Below are 22,774 nucleotides of genomic sequence, written 5' to 3'. Positions count from 1 at the left end.
AATGGATGATTTATTTAAAACCGACATTCCATTCCAGAACCAGAATGGATGATTTATTTAAAACCGACATTCCAGAACCAGAATGGATGATTTATTTAAATCTGACATTCCATTGCAGAACCAGAATGGATGATTTATTTAAAACAGACATTCCATTCCCGGAACCAGAATGGATGATTTATTTAAAACAGACATTCCATTCCCGGAACCAGAATGGATGATTTATTAAAAGCGATAGAACAGAGGGGGGATTCAGAAGTGAAAGAGCGTGAATCAGCCAATGAGACACACAGCTCTCATCACTGTGTTGGACAGACCACATGATGAAAGCCTCTATATAACGGCACAGAGAACAGGATTTCACCACATTTCTGTCAGGAGATGTGAAGAACAACAACAACAACAACAACAACAACAACATGTCATCTGATGATTTCTCATTCCTTTAACTTGCAGAGGCTTTATGGAAGACTTGATTTTCTCTCACATGATCTCTCTTCTTAGTAACCCGTCTCTGTCTCTTGCTGACAAGACTTGATTAACTACATCACATGATCTCTCTTTCTTCAGTAACCCGTCTCTGTCTCTTGCTCTTTATCTGACAAGACTTGATTAACTACATCACATGATCTCTCTTTCTTCAGTAACCCGTCTCTGTCTCTTGCTGAGGCTTTATCTCAACGACAAGACTTGATTAACTCACATCTCTCTTTCTTGATGAATCCTCTTTCTTCAGTAAGTCTCTGTCTCTTGCTGAGGCTTTATCTCAACGACAAGACTTGATTCTGCATCACGATCTCTCTTTCTTCAGTAACCCGTCTCTGTCTCTTGCTGAGGCTTTATCTCACGACAAGACTTGATTCTCTCTTCAGTAACCCGTCTCTGTCTCTTGCTGAGGCTTTATCTCAACGACAAGACTTTTAACAACAACATGACAGTAACTTTGCTTTATTAACAAGACATCACATGATCTCTCTTTCTTCAGTAACCCGTCTCTGTCTCTTGCTGAGGCTTTATCTCTCAACTACACACATGATCTCTCTTTCTTCAGTAACCCGTCTCTGTCTCTTGCTGACTTTATCTGACAAGACTTGATAACTACATCACATGATCTCTCTTTCTTCAGTAACCCGTCTCTGTCTCTTGCTGAGGCTTTATCTCAACCAAGACTTGATTCATCATGATCTCTCTTTCTTCAGTAACCCGTCTCTGTCTCTTGCTGAGGCTTTATCTCAACGACAAGACTTGATTAACTACATCACATGATCTCTCTTTCTTCAGTAACCCGTCTCTGTCTCTTGCTGAGGCTTTATCTCAACGACAAGACTTGATTAACTACATCACATGATCTCTCTTTCTTCAGTAACCCGTCTCTGTCTCTTCTGTCTCGACAAGACTTGATTAACTACATCACATGCTTTACCCGTCTCTGTCTCTTGCTGAGGCTTTAAGACAGACTTGATTAACTACATCACATGATCTCTCTTTCTTCAGTAACCCGTCTCTGTCTCTTGCTGAGGCTTTATCTCAACGACAAGACTTGATTAACTACATCACATGATCTCTCTTTCTTCAGTAACCCGTCTCTGTCTCTTGCTGAGGCTTTATCTCAACGACAAGACTTGATTAACTACATCTGATGATCTCTCTTTCTTCAGTAACCCGTCTCTGTCTCTTGCTGAGGCTTTATCTCAACGACAAGACTTGATTAACTACATCACATGATCTCTCTTTCTTCAGTAACCCGTCTCTGTCTCTTGCTGAGGCTTTATCTCAACGACAAGACTTGATTAACTACATCACATGATCTCTCTTTCTTCAGTAACCCGTCTCTGTCTCTTGCTGAGGCTTTATCTCAACGACAAGACTTGATTAACTGCATCACATGATCTCACTTCATTGATTGAAATAAACCTTCACTTGGTGAGGAAGTGGGAAGGGCCACCATCGTCTACCCCTCCAGACATACTGGTATGATTAATACAATAGGAAACAAGCCAAAGCAAGGATGGAATTCGGTTTCTGACAGACACAACCATTAAAATAGACATTACTTGGTGCTATACTTTCTGTGGTCAATAGATGGCGCCACTAGATAGCCATTAGATTGAACAGCTTTAAATCTATTTTCACAGCTCTGGCGTTAGTTAAGGGTTCGGTCTGACCGTTGACAGTCTCTTTAATGGCGGGACCAACAGGTCCTCCCTCCCTCAGAATAAAAAGCCTTTTTTTATCAGGTGCTGTTATTAAATCTCAGTTTCCATCTCAACGTCCCGTGTCTCAACTCAGAGGTGCTCTTAATAGAGGAGGAAACAGCTTTTTGAGACTTCAAAGTGTTTCCTTTCAAATGGTATCAAGAATATGCATATTCTTGCTTCAGGTCCTGAGCTACAGGAAGTTAGATGTCATCTCAGGCAAAAAAAAAGTTTTAAAAAAATTAAAAAGTGTTGGATCCTTAAGAAGTTAAAAGAAGAAGTGAGAGAGATTTGTTTTTTTGAGACGCTGGGAGTTGTGTGTTAGATCAGAGCCTTTGAGACGCTGGGAGTTGTGTGTTAGATCAGAGCCTTTGAGACGCTGGGAGTTGTGTGTTAGATCAGAGCCTTTGAGACGCTGGGAGTTGTGTGTTAGATCAGAGCCTTTGAGACGCTGGGAGTTGTGTGTTAGATCAGAGCCTTTGAGACGCTGGGAGTTGTGTGTTAGATCAGAGCCTTGCCCCTCGCTGGCCATAACAACACTGGTCAGAGAGAAACACCAAGGGATCTGGTACTATTCATGGCTTCAGTGGTGTGGAGTCTTTCATGTGTGTGTATGTATGTGTGTGTGTGTGTCTCCATGACAGAATGTGCTCCTCGCCCCAACAGAGGATTAAAAGGGCGTAAGCTGAGCTGAGCTCCATGACTCTGTGTTTCAGGGTGTCTCTCAGACCTGACATCTATCTACTGTGGTGTAAAGCCCCTCTCAGTCGATACAAAGACCCAATAACTTCCGGTTTCACCACAGTACAGTGGCCAAGGTAGAACGGTGGGAGGGCATTGGTCACCAATCACGGGAGGTAGACCAATCAAATCACAGGAAATGCAGATCATTTCAGAAGAGTAGATAAACATAGTGCTATCGTTTTGACAATAAGGAAGTGAAATGTTTTGATAGGAGATTGTGAGGGTGGAAATGGACTATTGCTTATTTAATGGATCATATCTCCAGTATTTCATTAACTCAGACACAGGTGTGGACAATACACTATTCATTCATTAACTCAGACACAGGTGTGGACAATACACTATTCATTCATTAACTCAGACACAGGTGTGGACAATACACTATTCATTCATTAACTCAGACACAGGTGTGGACAATACACTATTCATTCATTAACTCAGACACAGGTGTGGACAATACACTATTCATTCATTAACTCAGACACAGGTGTGGACAATACACTATTCATTCATTAACTCAGACACAGGTGTGGACAATACACTATTCATTCATTAACTCAGACACAGGTGTGGACAATACACTATTCATTCATTAACTCAGACACAGGTGTGGACAATACACTATTCATTCATTAACTCAGACACAGGTGTGGACAATACACTATTCATTCATTAACTCAGACACAGGTGTGGACCAACTATTCATTCATTATTCATTCATTAACTCAGACACAGGTGTGGACAATACACTATTCATTCATTAACTCAGACACAGGTGTGGACACTATTCATTCATTAACTATTCATTCATTAACTCAGACACAGGTGTGGACAATACACTATTCATTCATTAACTCAGACACAGGTGTGGACAATACACTATTCATTCATTAACTCAGACACAGGTGTGGACAATACACTATTCATTCATTAACTCAGACACAGGTGTGGACAATACACTATTCATTCATTAACTCAGACACAGGTGTGGACAATACACTATTCATTCATTAACTCAGACACAGGTGTGGACAATACACTATTCATTCATTAACTCAGACACAGGTGTGGACAATACACTATTCATTCATTAACTCAGACACAGGTGTGGACAATACACTATTCATTCATTAACTCAGACACAGGTGTGGACAATACACTATTCATTCATTAACTCAGACATTAACAGGTGTGGACAATACACTATTCATTCATTAACAGACACAGGTGTGGACAATACACTATTCATTCATTAACTCAGACACAGGTGTGGACAATACACTATTCATTCATTAACTCAGACACAGGTGTGGACAATACACTATTCATTCATTAACTCAGAGACAGGTGTGGACAATACACTATTCATTCATTAACTCAGACACAGGTGTGGACAATACACTATTCATTCATTAACTCAGACACAGGTGTGGACAATACACTATTCATTCATTAACTCAGACACAGGTGTGGACAATACACTATTCATTCATTAACTCAGACACAGGTGTGGACAATACACTATTCATTCATTAACTCAGACACAGGTGTGGACAATACACTATTCATTCATTAACTCAGAGACAGGTGTGGACAATACACTATTCATTCATTAACTCAGACACAGGTGTGGACGATACACTATTCATTCATTAACTCAGACACAGGTGTGGACAATACACTATTCATTCATTAACTCAGACACAGGTGTGGACAATACACTATTCATTCATTAACTCAGAGACAGGTGTGGACAATACACTATTCATTCATTAACTCAGACACAGGTGTGGACGATACACTATTCATTCATTAACTCAGAGACAGTGTGGACAATACACTATTCATTCATTAACTCAGACACAGGTGTGGACAATACACTATTCATTCATTAACTCAGACACAGGTGTGGACAATACACTATTCATTCATTAACTCAGACACAGGTGTGGACAATACACTATTCATTCATTAACTCAGAGACAGGTGTGGACAATACACTATTCATTCATTAACTCAGACACAGGTGTGGACGATACACTATTCATTCATTAACTCAGACACAGGTGTGGACAATACACTATTCATTCATTAACTCAGACACAGGTTGGACAATACACTATTCATTCATTAACTCAGACACAGGTGTAACTATTCATTCATTAACTCAGACACAGGTGTGGACAATACACACTATTCATTCATTAACTCAGACACAGGTGTGGACAATACACTATTCATTCATTAACTCAGACACAGGTGTGGACAATACACTATTCATTCATTAACTCAGACACAGGTGTGGATGGGACACTATTCATTTTAACTCAGACACAGGTGTGCACCCTATTCATTCATTAACTCAGACACAGGTGTGGACAATACACTATTCATTCATTAACTCAGACACAGGTGTGGACGATACACCATTCATTAACTCAGACACAGGTGTGGAGATACACTATTCATTCATTAACTCAGACACAGGTGTGGACAATACACTATTCATTCATTAACTCAGACACAGGTGTGGACAATACACTATTCATTCATTAACTCAGACACAGGTGTGGACAATACACTATTCATTCATTAACTCAGACACAGGTGTGATACACCATTCATTACTCAGAGACAGGTGTGACAATCCTCGATTCATTCATTAACTGGTGTCAGTAAAAGTGGGTTGGAACAAATGGGAGAGATACAAGCTACAACACAAATAGATTGTAAAACATTGATTAATTTCTCAATATAGTATGTACTTATTATGAGCATGGTAACACCCTGTAGGACATCGGAAAGAGGTGAATGGGACACCTTGATCTAAAGGCACCCTCCTACATAGGGGCCACTTTTAACCAGATCCCTTCCAAGTAGTCCACTGCGTAGGAATAGGGTGCACTTAGGTACAGACAGTTATTGTTTTTGTGACTTCCTCTTCCTGTTGTGAAGGTTGAATAGCAGATGGCTTTGAAGGTAATGTTAACCCGAAGGGGTGCAGTACTCCACACCACCTCCCCATCACACCGTTGTCCATGGGTAAGTGTTGTGACTAAATCCTCTCTCCATCACACCGTTGTCCACAGGTAGGTGTTGTGACTAAATCCTCTCTCCATCACACCGTCGTCCACAGGTAAGTGTTGTGACTAAATCCTCTCCCCATCACACCGTTGTCCACAGGTAAGTGTTGTGACTAAATCCTCTCCCCATCACACCGTTGTCCATAGGTAAGTGTTGTGACTAAATCCTCTCCCCATCACACCGTTGTCCACAGGTAAATGTTGTGACTAAATCCTCTCTCCATCACACCGTTGTCCATAGGTAAGGGTTGTGACTAAATCCTCTCCCCATCACACCGTTGTCCACAGGTAAATGTTGTGACTAAATCCTCTCTCCATCACACCGTTGTCCATAGGTAAGGGTTGTGACTAAATCCTCTCCCCATCCCAATAGGTTTGTTGTTGTGAGAGGAAAGGCTGTTGGTTTTCTAAGTGCTTGAATGTTTTTTTTTCCTCCCAGAAACCTCCCAACCAACTCATGATCCAGGAGGACACAGAGGAGAAGACAGACGAACATGAACAGAGAAATGTTGGGTGTCTGTCCAGGTAAGAGCAAGTTAGAGCCAGGACCAAGGCACTGTCTGAGTGTCTCTCATTCAACGTGTCTCTCTGTCTCCCAAAGATCAACACTGGCTCCATGACGTAAACTACAGTACAGGGCAGATACAGTACGGTAGGTCACCGACGGGGTCTTCGGCTAGCCGTCTATGGACATGGAGACCTGTTCAAAGTCTGAGCCAAACAGCTCCCTGTATAGTGGAGGGAAGTGGGCTTGGACAACGTCTGGGTAGGTTGCTTTGAAGGCCGTCAGCTTCTCTGTGTGCCGGCTGACTAACGCCCGCAGGGTCGACACTTTGCATATCAACTGGAGAGAGAGAGAGACAGAGAGACAGAGAGACAGAGACAGAGAGACAGAGAGAGACAGAGAGAGAGGGAGAGAGAGAGACAGAGAGACAGAGAGACAGAGAGAGACAGAGAGAGAGGGAGAGAGAGAGACAGAGAGACAGAGAGACAGAGAGACAGAGACAGAGAGACAGAGAGAGACAGACAGAGAGAGACAGAGAGAGAGAGAGAGAGAGAGAGAGAGAGAGGGGGAGAGAGAGAGAGAGAGACACAGACAGACAGACAGACAGACAGACAGACAGACAGACAGACAGACAGACAGACAGACAGACAGACAGACAGACAGAGAGAGAATGGATTAGAAAAAAGCTATTAAGGACAATCAAAATCAACTGGACTCCCCAATTACTGACCAGGAGCTCTATAAGAAACTTCAAGCTCTCAAATTTGAAAAAGCATGCGGACCTGATGGCATCCTAAATGAGATGCTCAAACTCACTAGTGCAAAATTTCAATATGCTCTATTAAAACTGTTTAATTTGATCGTGAGTGTAGGTTATTTCCCTGACATCTGGAATCAAGGACTCATAACCCCAATCTTTAAAAACAGAGACAAATTTGACCCTAACAATTACAGAGGCATTTGTGGGGAACAGTAACCTGGGGAAGGTTTTCTGTAGTATTATAAATGTAAGAGTTCTAAACTTCCTTCTCTGGGACAGGTGGGACGGTGGCACCTCATCCAATGAAAATGCAGAGCGCCAAATTCAAATAAATTACTATAAAAATGTAACTTTCAAGAAATCACACATGCAATACACCAAATTAAAGCTACACTTATTGTGAATCCAGCCAACATGTCAGAGTTCAAAAAGGCTTTACGGCGAAAGCATACCATGCTATTATCTGAGTACGGCACCCCAGCAAACAAACACAGACAATCATATTTCAACCCGCCAGGCGCGACACAAATCGCAGAAATAAAGATATGTTTCATGCCTTACCTTTGATGATCTTCCTCTGTTGGCACTCCAATATGTCCCATAAACATCACAAATGGTCCTTTTGTTCGATTAATTTTCGTCAATTTTTATCCAAAATGTCCATTTATTTGGCGCTGTTTGATTCAGAAAAACACCGGTTCCAACACGCGCGCGACATGACTACAAAATATCTCAAAAGTTACCTGAAATCTTTGTCCAAACATTTCAAACAACTTAAGGTATTTTTTTATCGTAAATAATCGATATAATTTAAGACGTGATGAACTGTGTTCCATACCGGAGGAAAATAAAGGGGAGCGTGCTTTTCAGGTCACGCGCCTCTAACAAAGAGTACACTTCCCTCTAACTACTTCTCCTTTTCTCAAAGGGAAAACTTCAACCAATTTCTAAAGACTGTTGACATCCAGTGGAAGCCGCTTAGAAATCAATGAAAAGAGAGTGACCTCAAAAAAAAGAAAAGAGGAAGATTGAAATGACAGAAAATTGGAATGCTTTGTCCTTGGGGTTTCGCCTGCCAAATAAGTTCTGTTATACTCACAGACATCTTTCAAACAGTTTTAGAAACTTCAGAGTGTTTTCTATCCAAATCTCCTAATAATATGCATATCTTAGTTTCTAGGCCTGAGTAGCAGGCAGTTTACTTTGGACACACTTTTCATCCGGACGTGAAAATACTGCCAACTATCCCAATGAAGTTAATAAGCACAATGTCTCGAGTAAAAGCCAAATTGGATTTATACCAAAACATCGCACAACTGATCATATTTACACCCTACACACCCTGATAGATAAACATGTCCACCAAAATAATACCAAAATATACGCTTGCTTTATCGACTTCCAATAAAGCAGTTGATTCTATTTGGCAGACAGGACTGTTCTACAAAGTTTGAAAAGTGGTGTAGGGGGTAAAACATATGACATAATTAAATCAATGTATACAATACGTGCAGCATTAAAATTGGCAAGAAAATAACAGAATTTTGCGGGGCCTTCGCCAGGGTTGCAATCTGAGCCCTGCACTCTTCAATAATTACATCAACGAATTGGCCACTATTCTAGAAAAATCCTCAGCCCCTGGTGTTAGTCTCCACAATTCAGAGGTTAAATGCCTACTCTTCGCAGATGACTTATGCCTGCTGTCACCCACAGCACATGGCCTACAGCAGAGCCTGGACCTGCTAGAGCAGTACTGCCAGACCTGGGACCTGGCAGTAAACCCCAAAATACTAAAATAGTGATTTTAGAGAGAAAGAGAGAGAGAGAGACAGAGAGAGTGAGGTTATTGAGATTCAGGACCACTTGGTCACATTCTGACAGACAGACAGGACTTTCACATTTCCCTGAGACCAGGACACTGTCTGAGTGCGTTTCATCAGGAATGATGCTTATGTTATAGTGGTGATGGAACTGAAATCCTGCTGTGAAACCCAAGGCCTGTTCAGTTCAACACGAGATCAAGTAGAGTCTACCAAGAGCACTACCATTTAGACAATGCATGAACACAGTCCATACAAACAAAGATTCATTGTTTTTACAAATGTATTTTAACTTTATTAGATTCTTATTTTCAATGACGGCCTAGGAACAGTGGGTTAACTGCTTGTTCAGGGGCAGAACAACCTTGTCAGCTCGGGGATTCGAACTTGCAACCTTTCAGTTACTAGTCCAACGCTCTAACCTCTAGTCTACCTGCTGGTTACTGGTCCAACACTCTAACCACTAGGCTACCCTGCCGCCCCAGATCTAGACTTTACTAGCCTGGTCCCTGATCTATACTTTACTAGCCTGGTCACAGTGAGTTAGCGTAGGTCTAGATGTTACATCACAGTGCTGCTGGTTACTAGTCCAACTCTCTAACCACTAGGCTACCCTGCTGGTTACTGGCCCAACACTCTAACCACTAGTCTACCTGCTGGTTACTAGTCCAACGCTCTAACCACTAGGCTACCTGCTGGTTACTAGTCCAACGCTCTAACCACTAGGCTACCTGCTGGTTACTAGTCCAACGCTCTAACCACTAGGCTACCTGCTGGTTACTGGTCCAACGCTCTAACCACTAGGCTACCTGCTGCTTACTAGTCCAACACTCTAACCACTAGGCTACCTGCTGGTTACTGGTCCAACCACTAGGCTACCTGCTGGTTACTAGTCCAACGCTCTAACCACTAGGCTACCTGCTGGTTACTAGTCCAACACTCTAACCACTAGGCTACCTGCTGGTTACTAGTCCAACGCTCTAACCACTAGACTACCTGCTGATTACTGTCCCAACACTCTAACCACTAGGCTACCTGCTGGTTACTAGTCCAACACTCTAACCACTAGGCTACCTGCTGGTTACTAGTCCAACGCTCTAACCACTAGACTACCTGCTGATTACTGTCCCAACACTCTAACCACTAGGCTACCTGCTGGTTACTAGTCCAACACTCTAACCACTAGGCTACCTGCTGGTTACTAGTCCAACGCTCTAACCACTAGGCTACCTGCTGGTTACTAGTCCAACACTCTAACCACTAGGCTACCTGCTGGTTATTGGCCCAACACTCTAACCACTAGGCTACCTGCTGGTTACTAGTCCAACGCTCTAACCACTAGACCACCTGCTGATTACTGTCCCAACACTCTAACCACTAGGCTACCTGCTGGTTACTAGTCCAACACTCTAACCACTAGGCTACCTGCTGGTTACTAGTCCAACACTCTAACCACTAGGCTACCTGCTGGTTACTAGTCCAATGCACTAACAACTAGTCTACCCTGTAAAGCAGAGTTGGGCTCAATTTCATTGACATTTCAGAAAGGGAATGTCCAATTCTCTTCAATTAGGAAAATGTGGAATTGGAATTAGGTTTACTTTCTAAATTGACTGGAATTGAAAAGGAAATTGATCCCAATCCTGGTGTATAGCATATATTGTATGTACGTGTGGGTGTGTGTTTATTTTGCTCCTTTGCACCCCATTTTTATCTCTACTTTGCACATTCTTCCACTGCAAATCTACCATTCCAGTGTTTTACTTGCTATATTGTATTTACTTTGCCACCATGGCCTTTTTTGCCTTTACCTCCCTTATCTCACCTCATTTGCTCACATCGTATACACACTTGTTTATACTGTATTATTGACTGTATGTTTGTTTTACTCCATGTGTAACTCTGTGTCGTTGTATCTGTCGAACTACTTTGCTTTATCTTGGCCAGGTCACAATTGTAAATGAGAACTTGTTCTCAACTAGCCTACCCGGTTAAATAAAGGTGAAATAAAATAAATAAATAACAAAACAATACCTTAGTGAGAACCACGTCCTCTCTGCCGTTCTTCTGAAGGACATGTTGGAGAGCCAGCTGGATCTTCTGTTGTAGCTTCTCTACCTTCACCTTCTCCTGAAGCCACGTCCGATCTACACGCACCATTAGTTAAACGATGCAACGTTGTATAAATAATAACACCCAGAGATGCTCTCGGGCTGCCACATAATAACACCCAGAGATGCTCTCGGACTGCCACATAATAACACCCAGAGATGCTCTCGGACTGCCACATAATAACACCCAGAGATGCTCTCGGACTGCCACATAATAACACCCAGAGATGCTCTCGGGCTGCCACATAATAACACACAGAGATGCTCTCGGACTGCCACAAGGGGGAATAGCTGTGTGTGTGTGTTATGTGATTGTAGAAGATATGTGCTCGCAACGTTGTGTAAATAATAACACCCAGAGATGCTCTCGGACTGCCACAAGGGGGAATAGCTGTGTGTGTGTGTGTTATGTGATTGTAGAAGATATGTGCTCTCAACGTTGTGTAAATAATAATACCCAGAGATGCTCTCGGACTGCCACAAGGGGGAATAGCTGTGTGTGTGTGTTATGTGATTGTAGAAGATATGTGCTCGCAACGTTGTATAAATAATAACACCCAGAGATGCTCTCGGACTGCCACAAGGGGGAATAGCTGTGTGTGTGTGTTATGTGATTGTAGAAGATATGTGCTCGCAACGTTGTGTAAATAATAACACCCAGAGATGCTCTCGGACTGCCACAAGGGGGAATAGCTGTGTGTGTTATGTGATTGTAGAAGATATGTGCTCGCAACGTTGTATAAATAATAACACCCAGAGATGCTCTCGGACTGCCACAAGGGGGAATAGCTGTGTGTGTGTGTTATGTGATTGTAGAAGATATGTGCCGCAACGTTGTATAAATAATAACACCCAGAGATGCTCTCGGACTGCCACAAGGGGGAATAGCTGTGTGTGTGTGTGTGTTATGTGATTGTAGAAGATATGTGCTCTCAACGTTGCGTCGTGAACGTGACAGCATCGTGCCTACCTGCAGACATCAGGACGTACGCGGAGAAGAGAGCGATCTCCTCCTCAGAGAGATGGATGACAGACATACTCTTCCCAAACTCAAAGACTAAGCGAATCAGATCGTCACAACCTGTCAGACACACAGAGAGAGAGGAGAAGTTATGTGGATCAGAACAACACAGTCTGTCAGACACACAGAGAGAGACAGGAGTAGTTATGTGTCAAATATCACAACAACACAGGACACAGAGCAGGACATCAGGATCTGAACAGACGTCACCTGACATGCATTGCTTTGGAGTTCAGTCAGTCCAGTCCATATCCTAGTGGCCCAGCCATTCAGTCAGTCGTCAGACGTACCTAATGCTTTGAAAGGGGATGAACGTGATTCGCTGGGTTGTATTCTGTCGTACCTAATGCTTTGAAAGGGGATGAACGTGATTCGCTGGGTTGTATTCTGACTCACCTAACGCTTTGAAAGGGGATGAACGTGATTCGCTGGGTTGTATTCTGACGTACCTAACGCTTTGAAAGGGGATGAACGTGATTCGCTGGGTTTTATTCTGTCGTACCTAATGCTTTGAAAGGGGATGAACGTGATTCGCTGGGTTGTATTCTGACTCACCTAACGCTTTGAAAGGGGATGAACGTGATTCGCTGGGTTGTATTCTGATGTACCTAATGCTTTGAAAGGGGATGAACGTGATTCGCTGGGTTGTATTCTGACGTACCTAATGCTTTGAAAGGGGATGAACGTGATTCGCTGGGTTGTATTCTGACTCACCTAACGCTTTGAAAGGGGATGAACGTGATTCGCTGGGTTGTATTCTGACTCACCTAATGCTTTGAAAGGGGATGGACATGATTCGCTGGGTTGTATTCTGACTCACCTAATGCTTTGAAAGGGGATGAACGTGATTCGCTGGGTTGTATTCTGACGTACCTAACGCTTTGAAAGGGGATGAACGTGATTCGCTGGGTTGTATTCTGATGTACCTAATGCTTTGAAAGGGGATGAACGTGATTCGCTGGGTTGTATTCTGACGTACCTAATGCTTTGAAAGGGGATGAACGTGATTCGCTGGGTTGTATTCTGACGTACCTAATGCTTTGAAAGGGGATGAACGTGATTCGCTGGGTTGTATTCTGACTCACCTAACGCTTTGAAAGGGGATGAACGTGATTCGCTGGGTTGTATTCTGATGTACCTAACGCTTTGAAAGGGGATGAACGTGATTCGCTGGGTTGTATTCTGACTCACCTAACGCTTTGAAAGGGGATGAACGTGATTCGCTGGGTTGTATTCTGACTCACCTAATGCTTTGAAAGGGGATGAACGTGATTCGCTGGGTTGTATTCTTACTCACCTAACGCTTTGAAAGGGGATGAACGTGATTCGCTGGGTTGTATTCTGACGTACCTAATGCTTTGAAAGGGGATGAACGTGATTCGCTGGGTTGTATTCTGACTCACCTAACGCTTTGAAAGGGGATGAACGTGATTCGCTGGGTTGTATTCTGACTCACCTAACGCTTTGAAAGGGGATGAACGTGATTCGCTGGGTTGTATTCTGACTCATCTAACGCTTTGAAAGGGGAAGAACGTGATTCGCTGGGTTGTATTCTGACTCACCTAACGCTTTGAAAGGGGATGAACGTGATTCGCTGGGTTGTATTCTGACTCACCTAACGCTTTGAAAGGGGATGAACGTGATTCGCTGGGTTGTATTCTGATGTACCTAATGCTTTGAAAGGGGATGAACGTGATTCGCTGGGTTGTATTCTGACTCACCTAACGCTTTGAAAGGGGATGAACGTGATTCCAGGTTGTATTCTGACTCACCTAATGCTTTGAAAGGGGATGAACGTGATTCGCTGGGTTGTATTCTGACTCACCTAATGCTTTGAAAGGGATGAACGTGATTCGCTGGGTTGTATTCTGACGTACCTAACGCTTTGAAAGGGGATGAACGTGATTCGCTGGGCTTTGTATTCTGATGTACCTAATGCTTTGAAAGGGGATGAACGTGATTCGCTGGGTTGTATTCTGACTCACCTAATGCTTTGAAAGGGGATGAACGTGATTCGCTGGGTTGTATTCTGACTCACCTAACGCTTTGAAAGGGGATGAACGTGATTCGCTGGGTTGTATTCTGATGTACCTAACGCTTTGAAAGGGGATGAACGTGGCTGGGTTGTATTCTGACTCACCTAACGCTTTGAAAGGGATGAACGTGATTCGCTGGGTTGTATTCTGACTCACCTAATGCTTTGAAAGGGGGATGAACGTGATTCGCTGGGTTGTATTCTTACTCACCTAACGCTTTGAAAGGGGATGAACGTGATTTGCTGGTTGTATTCTGACGTACCTAATGCTTTGAAAGGGATGAACGTGATTCGCTGGGTTGTATTCTGACTCACCTAACGCTTTGAAAGGGGATGAAATTGATTCGCTGGGTTGTATTCTGACTCACCTAACGCTTTGAAAGGGGATGAACGTGATTCGCTGGGTTGTATTCTGACTCACCTAACGCTTTGAAAGGGGAAGAACGTGATTCGCTGGGTTGTATTCTGACTCACCTAACGCTTTGAAAGGGGATGAACGTGATTCGCTGGGTTGTATTCTGACTCACCTAACGCTTTGAAAGGGGATGAACGTGATTCGCTGGGTTGTATTCTGATGTACCTAATGCTTTGAAAGGGGATGAACGTGATTCGCTGGGTTGTATTCTGACGAACCTAATGCTTTGAAAGGGGATGAACGTGATTCGCTGGGTTGTATTCTGACTCACCTAACGCTTTGAAAGGGGATGAACGTGATTCGCTGGGTTGTATTCTGACTCACCTAATGCTTTGAAAGGGGATGAACATGATTCGCTGGGTTGTATTCTGACTCACCTAATGCTTTGAAAGGGGATGAACGTGATTCGCTGGGTTGTATTCTGATGTACCTAACGCTTTGAAAGGGGATGAACGTGATTCGCTGGGTTGTATTCTGACTCACCTAACGCTTTGAAAGGGGATGAACGTGATTCGCTGGGTTGTATTCTGACTCACCTAATGCTTTGAAAGGGGATGAACGTGATTCGCTGGGTTGTATTCTGACTCACCTAACGCTTTGAAAGGGGATGAACGTGATTCGCTGGGTTGTATTCTGACGTACCTAATGCTTTGAAAGGGGATGAACGTGATTCGCTGGGTTGTATTCTGACTCACCTAACGCTTTGAAAGGGGATGAACGTGATTCGCTGGGTTGTATTCTGACTCACCTAACGCTTTGAAAGGGGATGAACGTGATTCGCTGGGTTGTATTCTGACTCACCTAACGCTTTGAAAGGGGAAGAACGTGATTCGCTGGGTTGTATTCTGACTCACCTAACGCTTTGAAAGGGGATGAACGTGATTCGCTGGGTTGTATTCTGACTCACCTAACGCTTTGAAAGGGGATGAACGTGATTCGCTGGGTTGTATTCTGATGTCACCTAATGCTTTGAAAGGGGATGAACGTGATTAGCTGGGTTGTATTCTGACGAACCTAATGCTTTGAAAGGGGATGAACGTGATTCGCTGGGTTGTATTCTGACTCACCTAACGCTTTGAAAGGGGATGAACGTGATTCGCTGGGTTGTATTCTGACTCACCTAATGCTTTGAAAGGGGATGAACATGATTTGCTGGGTTGTATTCTGACTCACCTAATGCTTTGAAAGGGATGAACGTGATTAGCTGGGTTGTATTCTGACTCACTAGCGCTTTGAAAGGGGATGAACGTGATTCGCTGGGTTGTATTCTGACGTACCTAATGCTTTGAAAGGGATGAACGTGATTCGCTGGGTTGTATTCTGACTCACCTAACGCTTTGAAAGGGGATGAACGTGATTTGCTGGGTTGTATTCTGACTCACCTAACGCTTTGAAAGGGGATGACGTGATTCGCTGGGTTGTATTCTGACTCACCTAACGCTTTGAAAGGGGAAGAACGTGATTCGCTGGGTTGTATTCTGACTCACCTAATGCTTTGAAAGGGGATGACGTGATTCGCTGGGTTGTATTCTGACTCACCTAACGCTTTGAAAGGGGATGAACGTGATTCGCTGGGTTGTATTCTGATGTACCTAATGCTTTGAAAGGGGATGAGCGTGATTCGCTGGGTTGTATTCTGACGAACCTAATGCTTTGAAAGGGATGAGAACGTGATTCGCTGGGTTGTATTCTGACTCACTAACGCTTTGAAAGGGGATGAACGTGATTCGCTGGGTTGTATTCTGACTCACCTAATGCTTTGAAAGGGATGAACATGATTCGCTGGGTTGTATTCTGATCACCTAATGCTTTGAAAGGGGATGAACGTGATTCGCTGGGTTGTATTCTGACTCACCTAACGCTTTGAAAGGGGATGAACGTGATTCGCTGGGTTGTATTCTGATGTACCTAATGCTTTGAAAGGGGATGAACGTGATTCGCTGGGTTGTATTCTGATGTACCTAATGCTTTGAAAGGGATGAACGTGATTCGCTGGGTTGTATTCTGACTACCTAACGCTTTGAAAGGATGAACGTGATTCGCTGGGTTGTATTCTGACTCACCTAACGCTTTGAAAGGGGATGAACGTGATTCGCTGGGTTGTATTCTGACTCACCTAACGCTTTGAAAGGGGATGAACGTGATTCGCTGGGTTGTATTCTGACGTACCTAACGCTTTGAAAGGGGATGAACGTGATTCGCTGGGTTGTATTCTGACTCACCTAACGCTTTGAAAGGGGATGAACGTGATTCGCTGGGTTGTATTCTGACTCACCTAATGCTTTGAAAGGGGATGAACATGATTCGCTGGGTTGTATTCTGACTCACCTAATGCTTTGAAAGGGGATGAACGTGATTCGCTGGGTTGTATTCTGACTCACCTAACGCTTTGAAAGGGGATGAACGTGATTCGCTGGGTTGTATTCTGACTCACCTAATGCTTTGAAAGGGGATGAACGTGATTCGCTGGGTTGTATTCTGACTCACCTAATGCTTTGAAAGGGGATGAACGTGATTCGCTGGGTTGTACTCTGACTCACCTAATGCTTTGAAGACGTCGGTCCCAGCGTACTTCCCATCGAAGTAGACGGTGCTGTTCTGAGAGTCAAAGGCACGACACATCCTGATGAACACCACCTCAAGAGACCCTGAGGAGACGACAACACAAGCGTCACTGCAGAGAGAGCGACAACAACACAACCATCACCCCAGAGACAACACAACCATCACTACAGGTCAGAGAGACAACAACAACACAACCATCACTACAGAGAGACAACAACAACACAACCATCACTACAGGTCAGAGAGACGACAACAACACAACCATCACTACAGAGAGACAACAACAACACGACCATCACTACAGGTCAGAGAGACAACAACACAACCATCACTGAGTCAGAGAACAACAACACAACCATCACTACAGAGAGACAACAACAACACGACCATCACTACAGGTCAGAGAGACAACAACCACAATACATCACTACAGGTCAGAGACAACAACAACACAACCATCACTACAGAGAGACCATCACTACAGGTCAGAGAGACACCATCAACAGAGAGACGACAACCATCACTACAGGTCAGAGAGACAACAACAACACAACCATCACTACAAGTCAGAGACAACAACACAACCATCACTACAGAGAGACAACAACAACACAACCATCACTACAGGTCAGAGAGACAACAACACAACCATCACTACAGGTCAGAGAGACAACAACAACACAACCATCACTACAGGTCAGAGAGACAACAACAACACAACCATCACTACAGAGAGACAACAACAACACAACCATCACTACAGGTCAGAGAGACAACAACAACACGACCATCACTACAGGTCAGAGAGACAACAACAACACAACCATCACTACAGGTCAGAGACAACAACACAACCATCACTACACAGAGACAACAACAACACAACCATCACTACAGAGAGACGACAACAACAAGCCATCACTACAGAGACAACAACACAACCATCACTACAGGTCAGAGAGACAACAACAACACAACCATCACTACAGAGAGACAACAACAACACAACCATCACTACAGGTCAGAGAGACAACAACAACATAACCATCACTACAGGTCAGAGAGACAACAACACAACCATCACTACAGAGAGACAACAACAACACAACCATCACTACAGGTCAGAGAGACAACAACAACACAACCATCACTACAGGTCAGAGAGACAACAACAACACAACCATCACTACAGGTCAGAGAGACAACAGAAACAACACAACCATCACTACAGGTCAGACAGACAACAACACAACACAACAGAGAGACAACGCAACAAACCATCACTACAGAGAGACAACAACACAACCATCACTACAGGTCAGAGAGAGACATCAACAACACAACAACCAACCATCACTACAGGTCAGACAACAACACAACCATCACTACAGAGACAACAACACAACCATCAACAACAACAAAAACCATCACTACAGGTCAGAGAGACAACAAACAACAAACCATCACTACAGAGACAACAACAACACAACCATCACTACAGGTCAGAGACAACAACAACACAACCATCACCACAGGTCAGAGAGACAACAACAACCATCACACAGAGAGGCGACCATCACCATCTCACGGGTCAGAGAGACTACAGATCAGAGACAACAAAAACCATCACTACGGTCAGAGGCCGCTGCTCTTACAACCATCACTACAGGTCAGAGAGACAACAACAACACAACCATCACTACAGGCGACAACAACACATAACCATCACAGAGAGAGACAACAACAACACAACCATCACTACAGGTCAGAGAGACAACAACAACACAACTGATCACTACAGAGGACAACAACAACACAACCATCACTACAGGTCAGAGAGACAACAACACAACCATCACTACAGGTCAGAGAGACAACAACAACACAACCATCACACTACAGAGAGACGACAACAACACAACCATCACTACAGGTCAGAGAGACAAATAAACAACACAACCATCACTACAGGTCAGAGACAACAACACAACCATCACTACAGAGAGACGACAACAACACAACCATCACTACGGGTCAGTAGAGAGACAACAACAACACAACCATCACTACAGGTCAGAGAGACAACAACACAACCATCACTACAGGTCAGAGAGACAACAACAACACAACCATCACTACAGGTCAGAGAGACAACAACAACACAACCATCACTACAGGTCAGAGAGACAACAACAACACAACCATCACTACAGAGAGACAACAACAACACAACCATCACTACAGGTCAGAGAGACAACAACACAACCATCACTACAGGTCAGAGAGACAACAACAACACAACCATCACTACAGAGAGACGACAACAACACAACCATCACTACAGAGAGACGACAACAACACAACCATCACTACAGGTCAGAGAGACAACAACAACAACACAACCATCACTACAGGTCAGAGAGACAACAACACAACCATCACTACAGAGAGACGACAACAACACAACCATCACTACGGGTCAGAGAGACAACAACAACACAACCATCACTACAGGTCAGAGAGACAACAACACAACCATCACTACAGGTCAGAGAGACAACAACAACACAACCATCACTACAGGTCAGAGAGACAACAACAACACAACCATCACTACAGAGAGACGACAACAACACAACCATCACTACAGAGAGACGACAACAACACAACCATCACTACAGGTCAGAGAGAACAACAACAACACAACCATCACTACAGGTCAGAGAGACAACAACACAACCATCACTACAGAGAGACGACAACAACACAACCATCACTACAGGTCAGAGAGACAACAACAACACAACCATCACTACAGGTCAGAGAGACAACAACAACACAACCATCACTACAGGTCAGAGAGACAACAACAACACAACCATCACTACAGAGAGACAACAACAACACAACCATCACTACAGGTCAGAGAGACAACAACAACACAACCATCACTACAGAGAGACAACAACAACACAACCATCACTACAGGTCAGAGAGACAACAACAACACAACCATCACTACAGGTCAGAGAGACAACAACAACACAACCATCACTACAGGTCAGAGAGACAACAACAACACAACCATCACTACAGAGAGACAACAACAACACAACCATCACTACAGGTCAGAGAGACAACAACAACACAACCATCACTACAGGTCAGAGAGACAACAACAACACAACCATCACTACAGGTCAGAGACAACAACAACACAACCATCACTACAGAGAGACAACAACAACACAACCATCACTACAGGTCAGAGAGACAACAACACAACCATCACTACAGAGAGACAACAACACAACCATCACTACAGGTCAGAGAGACAACAACAACACAACCATCACTACAGGTCAGAGAGACAACAACACAACCATCACTACAGAGAGACAACAACAACACAACCATCACTACAGGTCAGAGAGACAACAACAACACAACCATCACTACAGGTCAGAGAGACAACAACAACACAACCATCACTACAGGTCAGAGAGACAACAACAACACAACCATCACTACAGGTCAGAGACAACAACAACACAACCATCACTACAGGTCAGAGAGACAACAACAACACAACCATCACTACAGAGAGACAACAACAACACAACCATCACTACAGGTCAGAGAGACAACAACAACACAACCATCACTACAGGTCAGAGAGACAACAACACAACCATCACTACAGAGAGACAACAACAACACAACCATCACTACAGAGAGACGACAACAACACAACCATCACTACAGAGAGACAACAACAACACAACCATCACTACAGGTCAGAGAGACAACAACAACACAACCATCACTACAGAGAGACAACAACAACACAACCATCACTACAGGTCAGAGAGACAACAACAACACAACCATCACTACAGGTCAGAGAGACAACAACAACACAACCATCACTACAGGTCAGAGAGACAACAACAACACAACCATCACTACAGAGAGACAACAACAACACAACCATCACTACAGAGAGACAACAACAACACAACCATCACTACAGGTCAGAGAGACAACAACACAACCATCACTACAGGTCAGAGAGACAACAACAACACAACCATCACTACAGAGAGACAACAACAACACAACCATCACTACAGAGACACAACAACAACACAACCATCACTACAGAGAGACAACAACAACACAACCATCACTACAGGTCAGAGAGACAACAACAACACAACCATCACTACAGAGAGATGACAACAACAACACAACCATCACTACAGGTCAGAGAGACAACAACAACACAACCATCACTACAGGTCAGAGAGACAACAACAACACAACCATCACTACAGAGAGACGACAACAACACAACCATCACTACAGAGAGACGACAACAACACAACCATCACTACAGGTCAGAGAGACAACAACAACACAACCATCACTACAGAGAGATGACAACAACAACACAACCATCACTACAGGTCAGAGAGACAACAACAACACAACCATCACTACAGGTCAGAGAGACAACAACACAACCATCACTACAGGTCAGAGAGACAACAACAACACAACCATCACTACAGAGCAACAACACAACCATCACTACGAGAGACAACAACAACACAACCATCACTACAGGTCAGAGAGACAACAACAACACAACCATCACTACAGGTCAGAGACAACAACAACACAACCATCACTACAGGTCAGAGAGACAACAACAACACAACCATCACTACAGGTCAGAGACGACAACAACACAACCATCACTACAGAGAGACAACAACAACACAACCATCACTACAGGTCAGAGAGACAACAACAACACAACCATCACTACAGGTCAGAGAGACAACAACAACACAACCATCACTACAGGTCAGAGAGACAACAACACAACCATCACTACAGAGAGACGACAACAACACAACCATCACTACAGAGAGACGACAACAACACAACCATCACTACAGAGAGACAACAACAACACAACCATCACTACAGGTCAGAGAGACAACAACAACACAACCATCACTACAGAGAGACAACAACAACACAACCATCACTACAGGTCAGAGAGACAACAACAACACAACCATCACTACAGGTCAGAGAGACAACAACACAACCATCACTACAGGTCAGAGAGACAACAACAACACAACCATCACTACAGAGAGACAACAACAACACAACCATCACTACAGGTCAGAGAGACAACAACAACACAACCATCACTACAGGAGAGAGACAACAACAACACAACCATCACTACAGGTCAGAGAGACAACAACAACACAACCATCACTACAGGTCAGAGAGACAACAACACAACCATCACTACAGGTCAGAGAGACAACAACAACACAACCATCACTACAGAGAGACGACAACAACACAACCATCACTACAGAGAGACGACAACAACACAACCATCACTACAGGTCAGAGAGACAACAACAACACAACCATCACTACAGGTCAGAGAGACAACAACAACACAACCATCACTACAGGTCAGAGAGA

At 43.6% G+C, this 22,774-nt stretch overlaps 1 protein-coding gene across 1 annotated transcript in view; it reads right to left on the bottom strand.

Annotated features, from left to right (window-relative positions):
- Nucleotides 1-5,874: 5,874 nt before the first annotated feature.
- Nucleotides 5,875-22,774, bottom strand: part of LOC135565175 (nuclear receptor ROR-alpha A-like) — an 18,279-nt gene continuing 1,379 nt past the window's right edge. The window contains exons 2-5 of the mRNA XM_065011238.1: nt 17,230-17,363; nt 12,189-12,299; nt 11,142-11,254; nt 5,875-6,866 (exon numbers count right to left, since the gene is read on the bottom strand). Coding sequence (XP_064867310.1) covers nt 6,699-6,866; nt 11,142-11,254; nt 12,189-12,299; nt 17,230-17,363 — 526 coding nt within the window. The 3' untranslated portion in view covers nt 5,875-6,698. The remainder of the gene's footprint in view (nt 6,867-11,141; nt 11,255-12,188; nt 12,300-17,229; nt 17,364-22,774) is intronic.

The sequence above is a fragment of the Oncorhynchus nerka genome, linkage group LG27, assembly GCF_034236695.1.
Source record: "Oncorhynchus nerka isolate Pitt River linkage group LG27, Oner_Uvic_2.0, whole genome shotgun sequence".
NCBI classification, from domain to species: domain Eukaryota; kingdom Metazoa; phylum Chordata; class Actinopteri; order Salmoniformes; family Salmonidae; genus Oncorhynchus; species Oncorhynchus nerka.
This window is presented reverse-complemented; position numbering and strand designations above follow the sequence as displayed.